Source organism: Phodopus roborovskii, unplaced genomic scaffold (genome assembly GCF_943737965.1).
Source record: "Phodopus roborovskii unplaced genomic scaffold, PHOROB, whole genome shotgun sequence".
Lineage (NCBI taxonomy): Eukaryota > Metazoa > Chordata > Mammalia > Rodentia > Cricetidae > Phodopus > Phodopus roborovskii.
This window is the reverse complement of record NW_026126418.1, coordinates 78,334,821-78,355,854: the sequence shown is the minus strand read 5'-3', so window position 1 is coordinate 78,355,854 and position 21,034 is coordinate 78,334,821. Positions and strand designations below refer to the sequence as shown.

Genomic DNA, 21,034 nt, shown 5'->3' with positions numbered 1-21,034 from the left:
TAGGAGCCACAGTTATTGTAAAGGTGCTCACAGGATAGAGGTATTTGCTTTGTTTGGAAGAGTGACAAGCTGTTGAATTTGAGAACCATACTTATGGGCTCAAGGCAAGAATGTACACAACATGGTCTTATTTAGCATCTCCTCAAACTTAAGATATATAATTTCCCTTCTTGACTCCAAACAACTCAGGAAGTAAGACATGAAGGACCTATCTGGTTTTTGAAGATATTATTTCACACTTCCCAAAGATGTACTTGAGAATCATATCTACTATGAAAGAAAATGAGGAATGTTTATTTATTTGCCTTTTAAAATCATTTATATTTTAATTTCATAAGCTTTTTTCACATTGTCATTTGTTTGAATAAACCAAACTATCGGTCTTTCCCATATGTGTGTGTGTAGATATCTTTCAAATTATGCTTCTCCCAATACCATTATAAAAGATTCTTAGAAATATTTCTATTTTGTATAAATTTTAAGTACAACATTTCAGAAATTAAAGATTTATGATGAGGTCCAGGGATGTTTAAAATAATTTACCATCCAATATAGCATTTATTACTGTGTGGGTGTGAACACCCCTGTTTTCTCCCTTCAGTTTTCACTCCTCATTCACCTAAACTACCAGAGCTTGTTTTTACATATAATGTATTTCCCATGTATCCGCACACTTGATCAGAGACACTGGCTGATGCTAGATGTTTTATTCTGTGTGTTCTTTGTAGCTTACAGTAAAAGAATCTGTCACAAATTATTGTGCCTCACTGCTTTAGAAACTGAGAAAAAAGGGAGGTTAGATTGACATCTGTGACTGAATAATGATGACCAGCCTTTTGGCTCTCCTTGAGCCACAAAGCTAGCACTGCCTTTAGAGTGGAAAAAGAAGTAAGAAGAAAGGGGAGGGATAAAAGAGAGTTACAAATCTGTGCTCTCGGAGATGTATTACTGTTGGGCCAGTTGTCTGCATGGTATGATAATCCATTTTGATCTTCTCAGTCTTAATTGTCTGCTAAAGACAAATGGGCAGTAAAAGTTCATCAGTTTCATCTTTTTGCTTCTCGTTTAGAAGCAGAATAAATGATCCCTCACTACAGAGGAAGCCTTTCTTTCTGTCACGGAAGTAATGCAGACCCAACACGTTTTATTAAAATGTTTTCCCCTCATTATTTCAGTCTTCTCAGCTCTGATAGATCTTACTGTTTCATAAAAAATGTAATCTGAAATGTAAATAAGGGTCTTGATACAGAAAGAAGAAGTAATGAGCAGCCTGAGCCACATTTTAGGGCTCTTGATTATAATTACTGACAAAGTGATTTCTCTGTGTCCCATTTTTTTTTTTTTTTTCCCCTCTCTTAAGTTGTCTGTGACACAGTCAGACCACAGTAACATCTATGGTTTAAAACCATCAAATCACTGTAGCACTCAATATTTCACCAAAATCTAGTGAGCCTGCTATCTTTAAGCCTGAAAATACAGGCTTTGTTAATTCCTCGAAGATGTACAGTGCTTAAAAAAAAAAAAAAAAAAAGGAAAACAGCAGAAAAATGAGAAAAGCAAGGGCTTTTCAGAGTTCCCATTACTCACCTGCTTTTGTTTAAAGCTTAACTAGTTTAAATACTAAAACAACAAAGGGTCTTGAACTTTTGCAAAAAAAAAAAAAAAACCAACCAAACAAAAAACTTCAACAGCTTATGTATGAGATGGAAATACTATTTGTCTCATAAGTATATAATAAAATAGGCATTTTTTTTTTTAAATGGGAAAAGTTTATTCTGTCTCCAACAATAAGTAGCAGAAGATTCCTGTTCGAGGACAGAAACACAGTAGTAATGCGGTCCTCTCATTCTTGAAAATAGCATGGTAGTCTGACACTGGAAATAAGAAAACCATGACTATCTCTGAATTACAAATAAAACCATAGTTCCATAGACAACTAGGTGGATTTGTACTTATGTCCTTTTACTCTGTTCATTCATAATTATGGGAATAACTGGTAAAACTTTATTGTGTTAGTATCATTTTAATGAATACTAATTGAATTAAGGGAAAAACAATAGTTAAATTTATATGTTTGCAAATGATACTACTTTCATCAAAAACCCATATTGATGTTAAAACAACACATATTTTTCATATTAATAATTGGTAGTAATTGTGATGAGTGGTATAGGATAGTTTGAAATAAAGGTATAGTAACCTACTAGATACTTCCATAAATAACATTGTACTATATCAAGTAAAACAGGTATTATACATGATTTTAAAGCATACTGGTCATAATGTGATTATGTACCATAAAACATGTAGGATTATTAATTTGTTTTCACAATTGCAGTTTTTGTAGCTCATTTGTTCTAAGAGTGACTATTAGAGTTGAGGATATTAGAAGTGACTTCAAGTACTCATAGTGTTTAGTGTCCTAGAAAGAAGGGTCTGTACACCTATCCACCTCCTATATGAAGATTGCTTCTAGAGTCATGGGTAAATTTTCTTTCCACTGGCCCTGAAACACAGGTTATAAATGAAACAAACAATTCTTATGCACTTACAGAACCTATAAAAATGTCATAGAAATCTGTATATGGAAATTAACAGTGTTTCTTGTACAACTATATGTAAGCCATGTAGAAACATGGTGCATCGGGAAAAAGAAAGATGTGCTCTTTCGTGGTTTCACATGGCCTATGTGATTTCAGAATTTCTAGTCAATTAAGCAATTTAAAAAAATAGACATCAACTTGACACTAAAAACAAATGCAAATATGTTGCATAATTTGGGCTAATTGTGATAGAAATCATCTTTAAGTAGTATGTAATTGCTTGAATATTGGCTGCTCTGCAGAAAACATTTCCTAAGTTTCTTGTTATCCATAGAAAACCTTGGTAGATTGATTCAAAGAGTCTGATTAGAGAGACAGTAGAGATAAGTACTGTACTGCATTGTGCTGGGCAGTGGTGGCACATGCCTTTAATCCTGGCACTCAGGGCAGAGGCAGGCAGGTCTCTGTGAGTTCGAGGTTAAGCCTGGTCTACAGTACAAATTCCAGGACAGCCAGGGCTACACAAAGAAACCTTGTCTCAAAAAAACTCTAATAAATAAACAAATAATAAATGAATGAGTAAATAAACATTGGTACATGCCTACTGATGATTGCTTCTTCTTCTTTTTTTTATAAATTGCTTCTTTTAAAATTATTTTTATTGATTTTTTTTTTTGAATTCCACATCATGTGCTCTGATTTGCATTTACCTCACAATCTTCCTAGTCCATCCCTCTCCTGCGACGCCCCCTTCAAAAACCAAAAAAACAAAAAAGGGTTCATTTTGTGTTGTCCACATATTCACTGGAGCATGCTCAGATATCTAGGGGCCAGAGCCCCAAGGAAGGATGATGAGCCTTTTCTACCGGCGCCAGTGTCAGAAAAACATCCGCTGAGGATAGCCCTGAAATGGTTGGAGCAGGGGCAGGGGTAGGGGTAGGGGAGAACTAAGCTCTTTTGCTCTGATGTTACTGCCTGCACAGAGTGCTGTGGCTAGTGAGGGCCAGAACCAGCTCCCTTGCCCACAGACATTAACAAGGGTTTAGGCCTTAGTCTTGACCAATGGCATCCTCGTGGGCTTCAGTGGTAATATGGACTGCAGACATCAAACAAGGCCTTTTGTTGTATCTTGGCCACCGACCCACTTAGCTTCAGTATTGTCTCAGGTGGTTACACAGGCCACTCACATCAGCATGGCTCCTAGAGCCATCAAAGCCTGAGGACATCACCGAGGCATCAGCAGAGGCACAGACTGTATACGTCCACATGGATCACAGGCTTCATCATAGCCTCTGGTGGTATTGTGGTCCAATCCAGAAAATGAGCCTTTCATCATTGCTGACCTCCTTCGTTGCAGAGTCACAGGATTCTAAATCCAGGAGCAACTTAGAGGGCTGATTGTGCATCTGCATAAGCTCCAGGCTGCTGCATAAGCTCCATCTCTACTTGGCAATGACAATATGTAGACCTCAGTCTACTCTTTTACTTGTCACTAATATCACATCTTTTGTTCCCATTCTCTCCCTAGCCCACACATCGCTCCATTTTTCTATCTTTCTCACCTCTCTATCACATATTTGTTCCTTGTAATGTCTCTGGCTGGCCTTGGCTCCCTTGCTTCATTTCCTTGATGTGGTCTAACATATGAAAAGCTTCATGTTACTTTGTTTCAAATTTTGCTAAACTAAGGACTAAACATTGTGTTGCAGAATTTATTAATGTATTGATTGAAAAAAATCATGTCTAATAAGAAAATTATATATGTAATCCAGACTTAACTAAAATTTTTACCAAAATGTGTAATTCTTTTGTTTGTATTTCTGTTTTTTGTCTTTTTTTGAGATAGGGTTTCTCTATGTTACATTGGCTATCCTGGAACTGGCTCTGTAGACCAGGCTGACCTTGAACTCACAGAGATCCTCTTGCCTCTGCCTCCCCAGTTCTGGGACTAAAGGCGTGCAACACTGCAAAACAAGTGACATGATTTGATTTGTTCCTGTTAATCAGGCAGGAAGCATAAAGAGGCCACTTTATCTATTGCAGTCGTAAGTAGAGGTTCAGATTGGCACTAAGACTTGGGGTTTTTGATTCAAACAAGGAAAAAGGAATTGTATTTGGGCATATCCCATTTCTTTTGAAACTTTGGAGCCAGTCATCAGACTGGGTAAGGCTCATTGATCATCATTGATGTAGTCGATTCAGATTTGTTTCAGCCTGAGTTTGCTGTATGCGTTTTTGGATTTTTTTTTTTTAAATCAGCATATACTGTTGCTTTTAATTATGACACTTTAAAACAAAATACATTCTTGTTGATCCTCTCTCCTGCCCCCCCCCCCAATTCTCTTTTTGCCCTCCCCACTCCCCTGCATGGCCTCCTTTTCACTTTTGAAACTTTTTTGTTTTTCTTTCTTTGTGGCAGGATCTCTCACTGGTTGATCTTAACACTTAATGGGCTCAAGCAATTTAACTGTCTGCCTTCCTTGTAGCTGAGAATGGCAAGCTCTTATGGCATTAGAAACCACAGGACAGAGTATGTGGATTCACTTGCATTTAGTTCAAAGGATTTGCTGAATCATGATTGTAAAGTAGATAACACTAATGTTACTAATAAGGAACTATACTTTCTGCCTTTTCCTTTTCATCATTATTTTTGATGGTAAAAACTAGTCTAGGAGACTGATTTGCACACCATGGGCCAGACATCATGCCAGGAATGTAGGAAGAAAAGAATGATAGACTACAGCAGTGGTCAGTTGTAGGTCCTGGAATTAACTTATGGCCAGAGTATGTTGATACTCATTGAATGGTGGCCTGGCCAGAAAACCAAATATTAGGCATGATGAGTGATGATGACATTGTGTAATTACATCCCTGTCATAGATGATAGCAGTCATCAAAAGTGGTACAGAGAAGCTCAAGTGGAAAATGTTAGAGGGCTGCCCTAAAGGTATAACTTCTTTTAGACTAGTATGTGCTTTCTAAGACTGGCTGTTGTTTAATGGGGTTTAACTAACTGCCCCAGTCACTTCATATACATTTGGCATTCTGGAAGTGTGGGTGAACTTGTAATTTTTTTGTATGCACAAATATAAATTCTCAAGCCCTTCGATCTGTTCCCAGACTGACAGGGGACATAAGCCCAATAGCTCCAAAAGTATCTTGCTGCAGAGTTTTCTTGGAGCAGAGTATCAGTTCCCATGACTGACTCTTTTAGTATATTGTATTACAGCTCTCTAAATGATGCATTGCATTGGAGATGGATGAGCATACCAAGATCAAGCATCTGCTGCTCTGTATATGATTTATTCATTTATTTTTACTTATTGAGACAGAGTTTTGCCATGTAGCCCAGATTCTCATGAAATTGTGATCCCCTGCCTCATGCTGGGATTATAGCCATACCACCACCTAAGCCTTACTTTTATATTGTTATTAGTTTTTTTCTTTGTTCTTGCTCCCTCCCCCATCAAAAATAAACAAAAACTAAAACAACTAAAATGCAAGTGATGGGGCTGGATAGATGGCTTGATGATTACTGCTCTTCCAGAGGACTCAGGTTCAATTCCCGTACACATATAGCATCTCATAGCCATCTGTGTGTGCTGGCCTAGAGCCATCAGAAAACACAGATATTTACATTTACAATTCATAACAATAACAAAATTACAGTTATGAAGTAGCAACAAAAATTTTTATGGTTGGGGGGTCACAATAATATAAGGAACTGTATTAGAGAGACATAGCATCAGGAAGGTTGAACACTACTGGTCTATTATAAGATGGCTAGAGATAGTGTTCTAAATCCTAAGGCAGATCACACTACTCCTCTTTGGGTAAAATTTTGCATTATCATTTTCTCCCTACTATTTGTTTGCTTTCAATTACCATCTCACTGTATAGCCCTTGAACTTGTGATCCTCCACCTCTGAGTTTTGGGATTACAAACATGTAAGCATGTGCTTCAATGTTCAAATTCTGTAGTTGGACCACTTGGTGGTTGCTGATACCTTTAGGAGGTATTTCAAAGCTTGAAGATCTGTCACCAGACATCTGACCTTGGTTCAACTTTAGTGCTTGTCTCCTATTAGCTTTAATTATATCATTTCCCAGCATGCTTTCTGTTTTCCTAGCATTTCTACCAAATTGTTTTTATGGTTGAGATATTTTCTTCCTTTCCAGAACACTTCAGTTTATGTGACATAGCCTGGGAGACTTGCCCTGACTGAACTATAAAGTCAGCCCTCAGCTTGGAGAATATGTGAAAACATTTACTCCTTACATTCTATTGTCTATGCGTCTATCTCTTTTGTCAGTCCAGGTGATCCAACATTCAAAACAGCTGAGACTATGCAAACTTGCAGACTGCTACAGCCAGGACTTGGCCAGGTTTCTGTGTTTTCTAAGGATCCCCATGGTATTGACAGGAAGCAGTTTGGAGAAAATGATGCTCAAATTCCCAAATATTGTTTATAAATGTTTTTATTTTTTCATTTAAATGGGATTGATTATAAATGGTTAATGTTCATAGTCAACCTTCTAAAAAGGGAGGGGATTTGATATAGAAATGAATACTTTGCCTTGGTATGGACTTCGGTTTATTGGTACAAATTTAAGGTCAGTTTTGTTATATGTATATTTCTCTTGTTTAGGTATTGTGCTTATACAGCTCATTTATAAAATGTATAATTAAATACAGATTATATATATGTCACCTTTAATAGTAAAATGAACAGATATTCTTCAAACCTTTCAAAGACCTACAGAATATGGCATTTAAAATGGTTTAGGGTTTTTCATGACAGTGAGACACAACTGCTTCTGGCAACACCAATTCCTTCAGAGAGGAAGATGAGCAACAACTCCTCTCATGAGCAAAAACTCATTATGGAGTTTGCTTTCCACATGGTAAGACTAGTCATTTGGGCAAGATATTGCTTGTGTCTGGATTGTTTGACTATATGCTGTATAAACTGGACATGCAGGACCCACAGGAAAGTGACTACTGAACTTGAAATAACAAAATGGGACAATCCAACAGGGTTTCTGCTTCATGGAAGAGTCTGCAAGACATTCTGCATGACAGAGAAAAATGACTGACAAACTGCCAATACAGGTGGACAGTTTCAAATTTCCTGCTTTGATAAGAGGTCTGTGAGACACTAGGCCTGTAGGCTGAAGATGGATGCTCCAACATTACAGAAGAACATTAAGTGACTGTCCAGGCAGTGAGATGTCTCTGTCAATTCTAGAGTTTATATATTATCCTTCTAAAGTCTTTGATGGATTGAAGACTGATAGTTATGGTTGTGGTTTTTCTTAGTTATGATAAAAGATAGGTTACGTATAAAACTTTAGACTCACAAAGAGGATAGATAACAGGATATTTTCTTTAAATTTTGCCAAGTGTTAATGGACTAAATATTGTGAACTATAGTTATTACTTAATAACTGTTTTGTTACATATAATTTTCTACGTTAAAGTTAAAAACTTTCTTTTTATTTAGACAGAAAAGAGGAGATGATGGGGGATGTCTGTATATATGTTTCTCTTATTGGTTGTTGAATAAAATTCTGTTCGGCCAATAGAGGCAGGAAGGTAGATGGGACTAGGAGACAAGTCTGGAATTCTGGAAAAGGTAGGCAGGAGAGCCCACCAAAAGGAGATGCAATATAGCTGGCAAAGGAGTAACAGGTGTGGGCATTCTTCGGTAAGCCTAGACTACACGGAAATACATTGTTTACTACTAAATAGCCATTCATTAGCATGTTAAATGACATACTTAGTGAAACATTGCTGTTTTCTTCTAAGATAGTCTTAAAGCAGACTTGATTTTAGGGGTTGCTTCACCCTTTGTCATGTTTACAAACACTTGGAAATATTTCAGGGACCTTTCCAAGTTATCTACAAGTACAATGGCCATGGTAAATGTTTGAGTCCTAGTCACTCAAGTGAACCATCTGCCCCCAGCAAGAATCAGAGTTAATTTGAAAACCTTTCTTACTCTGATGGAGTGAAAGATCAGAGCTGTATAGGAATGTAGTAGATTGTGAGCCTAGATCTTTGACATGTTGAATTTTTTTTTAATGAATATATTTTTACAAATATGCTGGAGAATCATGCAATGCTGCCTGCATTGGATGCAGTCCTGGGCCACAAGTCTGCACATTCCTTTGCAACTGGACCTGTGATAGCAGAACCTTTCATCTCGCCTTTATTGTTTACTATGACCCCTGCATTGTCTTCAAAATAAAGAAACACCCCATCATTTCTTCGATACGACTTTCGTTGACGAATTACCACTGCTGGATGGACCTTTTTTCTTAGTTCTGGTTTGCCTTTCTTAACTGTGGCCATCACCATGTCACCCACGCCAGCAGCAGGAAGTCTGTTCAGTCGTCCCTTGATGCCCTTCACAGAGATGATATACAAATTTTTGGCGCCTGTATTGTCTGCACAGTTGATCACAGCTCCTACTGGAAGACCCAGGGAAATCCAGAATTTCGCTCCGGAGGACCCACTACGTCCTCGCTTCGACATCTTGGGCGCCCAGAAAAAGCGACATGTTGAATTTTGAGTATAGAACACAAGGCAGAATGATGAACAGACATTATAATAGGGACCTAGAGCTAGGGAGCTTGTCCAGAACAGAGGATTCATTTACCTAGTGAGTATAGTGGAAACTAAAGTGTAGGTAAAGGAGGCTGTAGAGAGAAAAAGAAACCCGGGAAACAGATTTCATGAAAAGGGATTGGAGAGGGGGCCAGAAGACAAATAGGGTCAGGAAGAAGCCCTCTGACATTCCTTATCTAACAGTGTTGGACAAGTATTGGTGTGGAAGTGAGTGGTGAGTGAATCTCAAGTGGAAAGATTTTGACAAATCTAGAGACCATGAAATCATTTGTTTGCTTAGAAAAGTCATAGACCTCACCTAGGGATTGTGCTTCTATGATGAGTCCAGGTCACAAAACAGTTGTGAATGATGGGTGTTGGAAAAGAATCTTACATTTTTTGCTGTTTAATTTTAGGAAGTTTTCCATAAAAAAAAAAAAAAAGCATGTAGTAGACATTTGGCCATTTAGCAACAATCACATGTGATTGCTGGTCCACCACAGAACCAGCATGGTTAGTTAATGCCCTTTTACTTCCTAGGGTAGTGGTCTTCAACTTTCCTAATGCTGCATCTCCTTAATACAGTTCCTCATGTTGTGGTGACCCTCAACCTTAAAATTATTTTGTTGCTACTTCATAACTATAATTTTGCTACTGTTATGAATCATAATGTAAATATCTGATATGTGACCCCTGTAAAAGGGTCATTCGACCCACAGGTTGAGAACCATTGTGCTAGGGATTTTTAGGGTTTGGGATACTGCTGAGTTTGTATAATATTAGTGATTTATTTCCTCTTCTTCGATGTTGTAGGCATCTTGCTCAGGTTTGCACACTGCAGTCAGATGGTCAGATTCTGACTAACAAAGTGGGAATAGTGTTTCTGGTAGTGTATGTATGTATGTATGTATGTATGTATGTATGTATGTATGTATGTATGTGTTTTTCTTTGAGACATTGTCTCACTGTGTAGCTTAGGTTTTTCTCAAGTTCATAATCCTCCTTCAGTGTCCTGAATGCTAGGATTACAAGTGTATGTTACCTTGCCTGGTTGTAGGGCTGTATTGTTGTTGCTTTATTTGTGTGTGTGTGTGTGTGTGTGTGTGTGTTGTATGTGTGTGGTGTGTGTGTGTGTGTGTGTGTGTGTGTGTGTGTGTGTGTTATGACTGTTGTTTCGTTTTTTACCCTTTTTTTTTTAGGGGTTATAAAAGTAGACTATGTGATAGAAAATGTAACTGACTCGGCAGGCCTGAAATTTACTCCAGGCTTTTTGGAGGAAAAGAATTGTGTTCTTAAACAGCAGTTCCAGAATAGCTTCAATACTTTAAGGCTTTTCTTTGAAATAGTGACTTAACTGGCAATTAGTGAAAATGCATGGTGATAAGTGAAACATTTGATAAATAGTACTTAAGAAGGGCAAAATACTTACAAACTGTGTGGTGTCACAGAAGAGTTCTGTGCTGGTTATGTTGCTACCCTTGGTTTATCTTGGACTGCCACAGGTAAATTTCTGTGTGTTGGAACTAGTTAAGTAAAACATATATGTGAGGTTGAATTATTTTGTTATATTTTGCTAGCCTTCTGAAGAGATTTTTTTTGTAATATTAAAATGTTGAATGTTAGATTTTTATGAAACTCCTTACATAATTCACCTGCTTTCTGTCTCTGTAGCAGGATGCCATCAGTCTGCTCTGATTATACATTTCCTCAGTCCTGATTCCTCCTTCTGTCCTCCTTTTACAACTTGTAAGTTATGAGAAATATTAATTATGAAATAGAGATGACTGTGCAGTGGAACCCTGTCTAATCAATTGCTAAATAATACTCTTTCCAAAGCAGGTCTGATATTTACACTTTGATTCCCATTTTTTTTTTTTTTTCTTGCAGTGTTTGTTGATGGTGTCTAACATTCCCTGGCAGTAGGTAAATAAAGGCTGCTATTTCCTTTTTAACATTTTCAGCTATTATCCTCATACAAGAGCTAATAAGTAGAGGTTAGGTGAATTATCAAACCATGATCCTGTCCATCAGAAAAAGCCTTGATTAACATGCCTTGTTAACTGATGGGTTCAGTTCCATACTGGCAGTGCTAGAATAATTTGTATAAACCAAGCAGTACAGATTCCTTATTTTAGCACTAAGACTTACAAAGGCTTCTTTTAGCAGCCTTTAATTTTGTACTTATGTATGTGACATAGCCTGTGGCTGTGATAGCTACTGTGAATCTGCAGTTGTTTGGGGATGAAAGGAGGAGGCAGCTGGAAACTCGGTAGCTACATCTAGCTGTCTACCTAGAGAAGGCCTTGATTTCAAGTTTATCTAAACAAGCTCGACTAATCCCAACTATCTAGGGGGATCCACTGTCAAAACAAGCAGCATGGCCCTGAGGCAAACACAGCCATACAGAAATGAAGGCTGGGGCTTCCAATACTCTGATGACTGCATACTGGAGGCTTTTTTTCCCCCCTGAAAGAGGGTAAGAGAGGTAGAATTTGCATAATGCCTTTTCATTGGAAACTTTTGGAAAGCTGACAGACCCCCAGCTTATAGATCTGTAGCCACAATACAGAGTCTATAGGAGAATCCTTGAATGACCTAACCATATTGAAAGGAAATATAAAAGCGTCCAAGTATAGCCAAGTGAGAGAGGAAAAGAGGCCGATGCATTGTCTAACATCTGCTGCACTTCTCGTTAGTTTTGTTCTTTGCTATTCTATGTGGACTTTGGAGAAGCCTAAGACAGCCTAACATGAATCCTATAATCTTCCTTCTGAATATTTATGTAGTGTGCCAGCTTCTAAGCTGTCCTTTGCGTTTCCCTGCTTCCCCCTCATTTTCATGCTCTCAAATGAGGCCAACATTTCAAAAGCTAAATAAATGTTTGTGAATGTTTATAAAAGATTTGCATAAATTTGTCCTTGTCTGACAAAGATCACTTTTTTCTTATGCCAGTTCTGGGGAAAAAAAAAAAATTTTTTTTTAAAGGTTTTGGTGCTTGTCTTGACAACAAAGTCCCGCATCCCAGAACAATGATTGCTGATTAAGTGGGTATGCAATTGTGGCTGAATGGGCTTTCAAGATACTGTGTTAAAAAACCCATCATCTGAAGGCTGAATTATAGAATTTAGAAAATGGTATCAGAAGTACACATTTAAATAGATTTTTATGGTACCGTATCATTAGACAAGACAAAAGAGTTCTTACAAGTATAAAGAAAAGTAAGCTGCCCATGGTTTAAGAAATTGTCCTATATGCATTTTAATAATTAGAATGTTTCATTAACTCAGAATATCACCTCTTATGTTTGAACATGTTTAAAAATAATCGTTAGACCTTTAGGTGTTTTTGGAGCCTGTAAGTCTCCCAGCAGCATATGTGAATATGGATACTGGGGTGCTTGTCAGAGGGAGCTTAGTAGGCAGTCTTTTATGACATCTGAATGCCCAATCACACCTTGAGAAAATACAAACTCTTTGAAATATGTGTCAGGGCTTAATTATAGGACATCCACACACACAGTACCCAGACATTTGTACCACTGATGTGTTTTCTGAACTCATTTATCCTTTAAAATTAGAATGGATTTTGAGGGGTGGCAGGGGAAGTTGTGGGAAGAGGCGCTAATTTAGTTCCAAGATGTTAGGAGATTGGCAGCAGAGAAAGGTAACAGCCAGCTCTGTTCATCTTTTGGTTGTGTTGGTTTAGAGGTTTAAGTTGTCATTAAGGCACAAACTAGAGCCACTTCTCTGACACAGTTTTTATCACATCTGCTAGGCTTGTGTCCCAAGAGGAGACGTGGGGAGCAGTGAATTCAGCATGGGCCCATTATCGACTGCTTTTTCGTGTGTTGTAAAAGGAGTGAGACCTCAGGGAGGCTTGAAGCCTCCTCCCGTGTAATGTCCAAGTCAGATTTGAAGGACTGGTGGCAGGAAAGCTTTGGCCTTGGGGTGTGAATTCTAAGAAATAGAGGCACAATTAAGTTTAAAAAATTCAAGGACTTGGAGCTTGATAATGAAAGATTTTTTTTTTTCCTAGACTAATGTGAACAGAAAAGATGCCCATCTGTGCACATTTTTGTGTGCATTTAAAATATTTAAAGGCTGACAGCTTTTAATATGCTTACAAAATAGTATTTTTATCAGTGCTCTTTTTTCCTCTCTCTCTCTCTCTCTCTCTCTCTCTCTCTCTCTCTCTCTCTCTCTCTCTCTCTCTCCCTCCCTCTCCCCTCTCCCACCTCCCCTTTTCCACCTCCCACCTCCTCTGTCCCACCCCCTTTCTGTCTTTTCCAAAGGGCAAATGACTTCTTAAGGGAAATTGTGTTTGCAGTTTTACTGCAGGAACCCTGTTCCTTTGATATGTACTGACTTCCCTTTCTTTTTAGAAATGTTGGTAACACACATGCTCAGATAACAGAATATAAAATGATCTAGGTTAGAAACAATTTAGAGAGATAATATGAAGTCTAAGGAATTGCATTGATCAGCAAATGTTACTTGTATGAAATGGTAAGCAAGTCATTTGTTCACTTTGGAACTATTTGAAACCAACCTTAAGCATTGATTGGCATTTAACTCTGGCCTTACAGTTAATCTGGTTTTCAACTCTTTGCTGTGAGGTGTAAAGATCATTAGATGAAATTTTGGAATAGAGGACCTTTTATAATATTGCAACCATGGAACAACTTGTCTGTAGGGAATTATTTTGAAGAAAGGAAAAAACACAAAAATGATAAAGAAAATAAAAAAACAAGATTGTGTATTTTTACTTTAGACTTGAGAGGGCATAGAGATTAATGTGTAGTGGTTCTTGAAGTGAGCCTTTGGGTGTTGGAACTTTCCTTTGTTCTTAAAAGTCCTTATTGGGAAGGTTATTCTGTGGTAGAGTGCTTACCTGGCATGTCCAAGGCCCTGGGTTTGAAAAAAATTAAAAATTGACATGATATACTTACAGAACATAAAGAATTTACTTGATTGTAATTTTATCTTTGAATTATTATGTAGATTCTAAAGTTAGGGATAATTAAAATTGTGTACGTAACTCAAAATTAAAATATAGAAAGTAAGCTGAGAGTAAATATTGAATATTGAATATTAAACTAATAAATATTGAATACTAAATTTTGAATACTCCTAAAAAGAAAATTAGCAGAAAGTACATTTGAGATTGACCTGCCTTTTATGTTCAGTGTTGAAAGGCCATTCATTCTGTAAAACCCTTTATTCAAAGCCTCTTTTTCTCACTGTGAGAGGAAATAAAGATTTTAACCATGATTTGGATCTTGAATTTAAGAATAAAATTTTATTTACTGATTTCACATTTAGGAAACTTCTGATTAACATTCTTGAACTTGATGCTAATTAAGCTTCCAGGAACTTCTGCTTTACCCTTCTTAATTGTAAACATTAGAAACCTTTGTTAACTTCCCTTGGAGACCCTGGGTTTAACTTGAAATGGCTTAAAGTACAAATTTTGTTAGCTTTTTGTATGTATGGATTCTCTGTGTTCTATAACTTTCCACTTGAGTTTTGAGATCACCAGCCCCGAAGGGTTTTCTTTCATATCAGTGGCACTAGTCTCACTTTCAGAGGTTGGGACCAGCTTTTCCTTTGCTACTAAACAAGCAAATAAACAAAAAATAAGAAATAGATAACTAAGTAAAAATAGCATGTTAGGAATTTGAGCGTCTTTTCTCATATACCTACAATTTTGAGATGAACAAATAAATTAGATACAAAAGCTAAGGGAATGTTTTTCTACTGGTTGTTTTCTTTGCCTTCATCCCCTCCCTCCAATTGCTGCCCTCCTCTCCTTCATCCAAACCCCCCCCCCCCCATCTTCTTACTGGCTGTTGCTCCTCTCTAATCCCTAGCCCTCAAAGGAAAATTATCGAGTCTGTTAGCTTCTAGGCTGCACTAAAAGACTAATTATACTTTTACATATTTTAAAATACTTCCATTATAACAGTATTTCTTAGATATTTTCTTGCACCCTCCCAACTTTTGAATTGTGGAGGATGTGCCTCATCTGTCAATATTTTGTACTTCTAAGAGACACCATAAAATCGGCTTCCATTTTTATCTTTCAGGTGGCACCTTATTTTGGGTATGGGTGTCTATGTCTGAGTGCTGTTTTTGCCTGCCAAATAATAGTTTTGTTTATAGGTTTCATTGAAGCAATGGAAATAGGTATCTAACTTAGGAAAGGATGTTTATTATAGTATTACCTATACCACTTCTTCACAGCCCAAATTTAGAGCCATACAGTCTTTATTGCAGATAGTATTCTATAATGGGTATTATAAATGTAAAACTTGACCACATTTTAAAGAGAATGTCTCAGTGCTAGAATATTCCCCTCTTTCTCCACAGTGGGAAAATTTTCCTGGTGAGCTTTCTGAGCAGAGATGAACTCAGAGTGGACCAAGATGAGCCCTGAATTCATTTCTGATTTCTGTTGTTTCATCCTGCCTTGGCTGTTGTCTTGGTCTCCTGGTGAAAAGAGCTTTGTGAATGTTGTTTCCTGTTCTTGTACAGCTGGCTGTTTAATATATGCATAACTGAAAGGGTTGTGTAACTCCCCCCTATTTTTCCCCCTCCCCAGTTTCTATTTCTTCCCACATGAAATATCATACATTTTTTTAGAAAGAAAGCATTTCCGAAAATTGCCTGTTTCATAAATTGTCTGGTGACACAAAGGGGTTGAAAGCTGTATTCTTGTCTCATTTATTTTGAAAACTTTGCTACTAAACTCACCTTAATCATTGAGCTCAGTGTTGCCTCCAATAAGTTATGTGTTGGATATATTGATTGGGAGGGATTTTAGAAAACCCATCTGGGGTTTATAATGTCAGCAGTGTTTTGATTATGAAAAGAGTTAGGACCCGGGGACATGGAACCAGGTGGCGAATGTCCTAAAGCTAGTGGTGACATGGTGGACTGGTTCCCTCCTGGGATCTAGTCCATGCCCTGCACTTTAACTGCAGTGACTGGCTACTATAGATTCACTCCCCCCCCCCTCATTAAAATTAAAAAAAAATCAGACTGTTCATAAAATTGTGAAAACTTGGGAATTGATCTGGAGAACTGGTACACAATTCTCCCAATCACCCCCCCCCCACTCCCTACAATGAGGCTGTTTACATTTCATCAGCTGCCCTGCATTTCCAAGATCCCATTTATGTGGCAGGAGCAGAGAGGCTGAGCTGAGGCAGTCTGGCTGCAGAAGCTAGTGAAATTGACATCTACAAACCAAGTTCCCTAGCCAGAGATGGTTCTTGAGAAGATAGGGGGTTGATAACTGATTGGTCAGTGATTGTTTCCCCCAGTAAAATTAGTGTTGAAATATTCTGGAATACTCTGCAATAACTAGAAGCCTCAAAAAAATATTCAAATTAGGTTTTACTCCACCTCCCCCCTTTAGAGAGTGATCTTTCTGTATTTGTTCAACTGTGTTTTTCTTTCGGCAAAGAGAATAAGGTAACTGAATATTTATATATGATGAAAGCATCAGTATGCATAAAATTGGTTTATTTTGGCAGCTTTTATTTACAAAGAACATTTCTTGCCCCCCCATCATCTCCTCCCCAAACTCAGAAGTAGATATTTTAGTTCTGATTAAAATCATGTGATTATGCCTTTTATCAGATACATGCTCATTTTTCCCCTCTGACAACACACCACCATCTTGTTTGACTTAAATTGAAATATCAAGCTCTTGTGGCATCACAAACACCAAGAAACATACGGTAATATGCAAACACATGCCTGCATTTTCCCATATCTCCTCTATCTTCTTCTCCCCTGCCCTACTACTTTGTGGGGTGAGAAGGAAAGCTCGTGGAAGGTGGGTTAAATTCAGTTCATATTGGTCATTTCCATAATTGTTCTAATATTTGACAGACAAGTTCATGGTTGGTCGTTACTCTTTACCTAAGAAAGTGGTAAGTAGTTTTATGTTGTAGTGAGTAGTAAGTTGGGTATATTTTATTCATTTGTCTCTGCTATAGAACACCATGCTTTCTAGTAGTCATGGGGGTCCTTTCTTTCAAAAAATCTTTGAGGCCTTTTGCCAGCACAACTCCTACATAGAGCAGAGAAGTGCTTTCTGCATCTGAAACTTGGGAGGAGTAAAAAGATGACTGTCTTTGTAGCTACTGATGTTGGCAGAGTGAGCACATGGTACTGACTTTTAAAGGATGAGTATTAAATTGAGATATGCTTATTTGGAATAGAAAGAATTGTTTACCCCATGGTATCATGGGAATTTTGTATGTGGATAATGCATTTTATAATTACATTAAAATGAGTGTTTTATACAATCTCTTCTCCAGCATTTTTGTGGTAATAACATGTACTGAGGAGCTTATATTTTAGCAACCCACTACTAGTTTGAAACCACAAAAGGTAGACTGATGAATGCCACATAGAATGTCCAATTGATGCCTGTTAGACCATGCTGATGCTCTTAGCCACTTTTTCAGTCATTACTCTTTTGTGGCATGTGTTATCAGCACTGTGATATATGTAGACCCAATCCAAGATGATGTTAAAACTAGGATATATGCTCAATTGAATTGTGTTGGCAGAACATACTCTGGCAGAGCAAGTCAGTGTGCTTTTTGCTTCCCTGAGTGTATTATTAGATTGATGTGGTTTATTTCTTGAATGATAGAACTGGTTTTACAACTAAATGATGTGAGAAGCATCAATTCTGTTAGTACTGATAATTCATTATTGTTGGTTAGAAAAGTGCTACATTTATAAACTGATTTTTATCACTTGGATTAGTATTTGCAACAGGCAGGTTTGTTTTAATTTGAACCAACTTCCCAATGACCATAAAAATGTGTTCTTCATTTTGTCTTGAGGTTGGAATTTTAGATAATTAAAAAGGAAATCAAAATCATGAAGGGAGTACTTTTTAAATATAACACTGGTTTAATGACCTTACCATGAGCACCAACTGTGGACTGTCCATGCCTGTGGTCAGATTAAGTCAAGACATAGAAAATTCTATGGAGAAGTAATGGGTAACATGGTTAGCTATGTGCATATATATGTATTTAAAATATGTCTATTAGGGAAAGTTCTACATTTCATATTGTGCTACATGTTCCAGTGTTCTTGTCTTAATGTAAGAACATTGTGTTTTATAAATAAAAATTGAGATTCTGCTACTTCCTGTGCCTTTCTCCTGAATAAGTGCTTGCCATGATGTGCCTCAGCATTTGTAAAAAACATTTATTCACACTGATAGTTTGCCTTGGATTTTTATAAGTTATAAACAGGTAAGTGTCTAATTATGGTAATGATGTTTAACTAAAATTATTGGCCACAGTTTGATTTCCAAAAATTACTTTATGCTACAAATGGCAATTTCTTGATAAAGCAAGTAAATAGAGTTTTAAACTCTAAAAATAGTTAAGAATGTTTATATACAGTTATCTTCACGTTGGCTTTCTGTTCTGCTGTAATTTGGCCTATTGGTGCATTGTCTAATCCCAGCGCCCTCTGTTCCTAGGTAACAGTCAAAAACAGTGCCAGCAACAGCGGCCCTGCCAGGCCAAACCCATGTGGCTCAGTGTTATTCACTCTGATCCATATGGTCAGGCTGAAGATGGTCCCTGGAGGGGTGTTAACACTCAGCAACCCAAGCACCTCCCTCCCTTTGGAGCTTTCCTGCATGACTCCTGCTGCTTGCCCATGTGTGATTCTTGATTAATTTTTCATTTTTAATGAAGTTTGATCACATTTATTATTTCTCATGATTGACTGCCTGGTACTCCTGTGTAATTGATAAAACTCATATTTCTTCATCTGTCTCCTTTTTCTTTAGGGTAAAGTTCCTAGATGGTGTTCTGTGATTAATGTTAGATTTATTGGTCCCATTAGATGTATAAATTATCTCTCTTTCTTTCCACAGGAAGTTCTACAGACTTTGACCAAGTTTTGTTTCCCCTTCTATGTGGACAGGTAGTGTCACATTTTCAAACTTTATTAGTTAAAGAAAAAAAGACTATCAATAAATGTGCTATAGAAAATAAAAGCCATGCCATTCTTAACATTGTGTCTGTTAAACCGTGGTTTAAGTCACCTCCATGCTGAGGAGAACTTCAGTGTTCTCCTTTCTTGTTAACTTTATCAACACTATCAAACAGTTTAAAGCTTCAGCTATGTGTTGCATAGTTTATAAGATGTATTTTATTTTGATTATCAGACTTAAACAATGACTAAGAATGGTTGGTATTTAATCCAATACTACTTTTTAAGTATTAACATGTTTGGCTCAGACACATAATATATGAACACCTGGCCTTGTAGTATGTTTTCCCTTGGTTTTAACTCCAAATTTAAATAAATATGGATCTGTCATGTTTAGTAGCAGTTTATTACTTAAAAGATATATTAATAGATGGTGTTTTTCATTTGGTTTAAGTAATCAAAGGTAGTGTTTCTGGGAAATCAGTATTTTCTACAGGCATGATTACTAATAACAATCCTTAGTATTCACATAGTGAGGAGTGATTTATGAGAAAGGTACAACTATAAGAACTCTAAGATAACTGAAATGTTGCGAGGCTTATTTTGTTTTGCTTGTTAAATAATCCACTAAATGATAGAATCAGTTTTTCAAAAAGTTCATTCAACTTTCTTTAGTTGTTACTTATTAATGTTAGTACTGTGGCCAGGTGGTGAGCTTTATCTTAGTTTCAAGAACTTTTTGCTGTGGCCTCCAATCCACTGAAGCATTATTTTTATGATCGTTCATTTGTCCACTTTCTTTTTGTCTCTTTTTGGTTTTCTTGGGAAATTGAACTGGGACTGTAAAAAACATTTTTTTTTCCAAATTTCACTTTTACTGTTAGAGAACTAACAGAAAGTTATGCAAATTTTGACTAAGGAATTTCATAAAACATTCTAAGAAAGCTATGTAAAATGTCCATCTTCAGGAAGGTTCTGTTATGTATTTTTTTTAGCATCCTCAAATAAGACATGATCTAAAGGATTTGGATGTTTTAGAGTACATACGGATAGTGTGCTACTGAGTTATTTTCTATATTTTGTATACCAGCATCCTGGTTTGTTGGCATAAGCCTAAGACTGGTACTGGATGAGGTGATAGCTGAAGGAGTTTGAGTCCTAAAAGCAACTCTGGAATGCTGCCAGCCACTTAGCATCAGTGATCTCCTTGTATCTCATGGTGTTGTTTTTAAGCCAATCAATGCTTTCAGACTCAGAGCAGGTGGGTGCTCAAAACAGAATAGCTTTGATTTTAAGAGGGTCTGTCTTTGTAATGAGAGTTCCTTCTCTCTCTTCCTTACCCTATTACTTCTGAAAAATAACAAGAAGTTTAGGGTATCATTGAGATTTCTATGGAAATTTTGTATTTGTAAGAATCAGCAATGTATTAAATATCTAGCTGCTTAGGAACTGTATTTCAAATTATAAAAAGGCTTATACAAATTAATAAAGCTGGATGTATCTAAATGTTTAACGAAGTATATAAAAAGATATTCTGAGAAGGCTGTTTATTGGAATGGTGATCTGCTTTGGATAAGTGTTCTTTAATTGGCTTTGTAAACTGATATTAGAGACACGACCCCCCCCCTTCCTCCCCCCCCCACACACACTTAAGCAGAATGCACACACATGTGTACACACAAACACACCTCTCATTTTCACTGCACACAACACCCTGATTGCCTGCCCATCTGGATCATTATGCTCCCAAATAAAAGTAGAACTCCTTCGGGGTTAATTCTGAAGCATCTTCCCCCCTTGTTACCTGTAACATTGGATGCTTCTTTATTGTTATTGGAAAAATATTTTTCTTGTAAAACACATTGTTGCAAATCACTCATACCAGTGGTGTTCTTATTTTT

General features: G+C 37.1%; 2 protein-coding genes across 11 annotated transcripts in view; one reads left to right on the top strand and one right to left on the bottom strand.

The window, feature by feature from the left end:
- The window catches only part of Dennd1a (DENN domain containing 1A), a 467,485-nt gene that overhangs the window by 118,039 nt on the left and 328,412 nt on the right, over positions 1-21,034 (top strand). For 8 of the 10 annotated variants that reach the window (XM_051185345.1, XM_051185350.1, XM_051185346.1 and 5 more), the window contains one exon: positions 19,075-19,124. The exons of the other annotated variants lie outside the window; for them this stretch is intronic. In XM_051185345.1, coding sequence (XP_051041302.1) covers positions 19,075-19,124 — 50 coding nt within the window. The remainder of the gene's footprint in view (positions 1-19,074; positions 19,125-21,034) is intronic. 10 annotated transcript variants of the gene reach the window in all.
- On the bottom strand, positions 8,642-9,091 carry LOC127222851 (60S ribosomal protein L23). The gene has a single exon (XM_051185360.1). It carries the CDS (start codon positions 9,079-9,081, stop codon positions 8,659-8,661), a length of 423 nt encoding a protein of 140 aa, XP_051041317.1. The 5' UTR covers positions 9,082-9,091; the 3' UTR covers positions 8,642-8,658.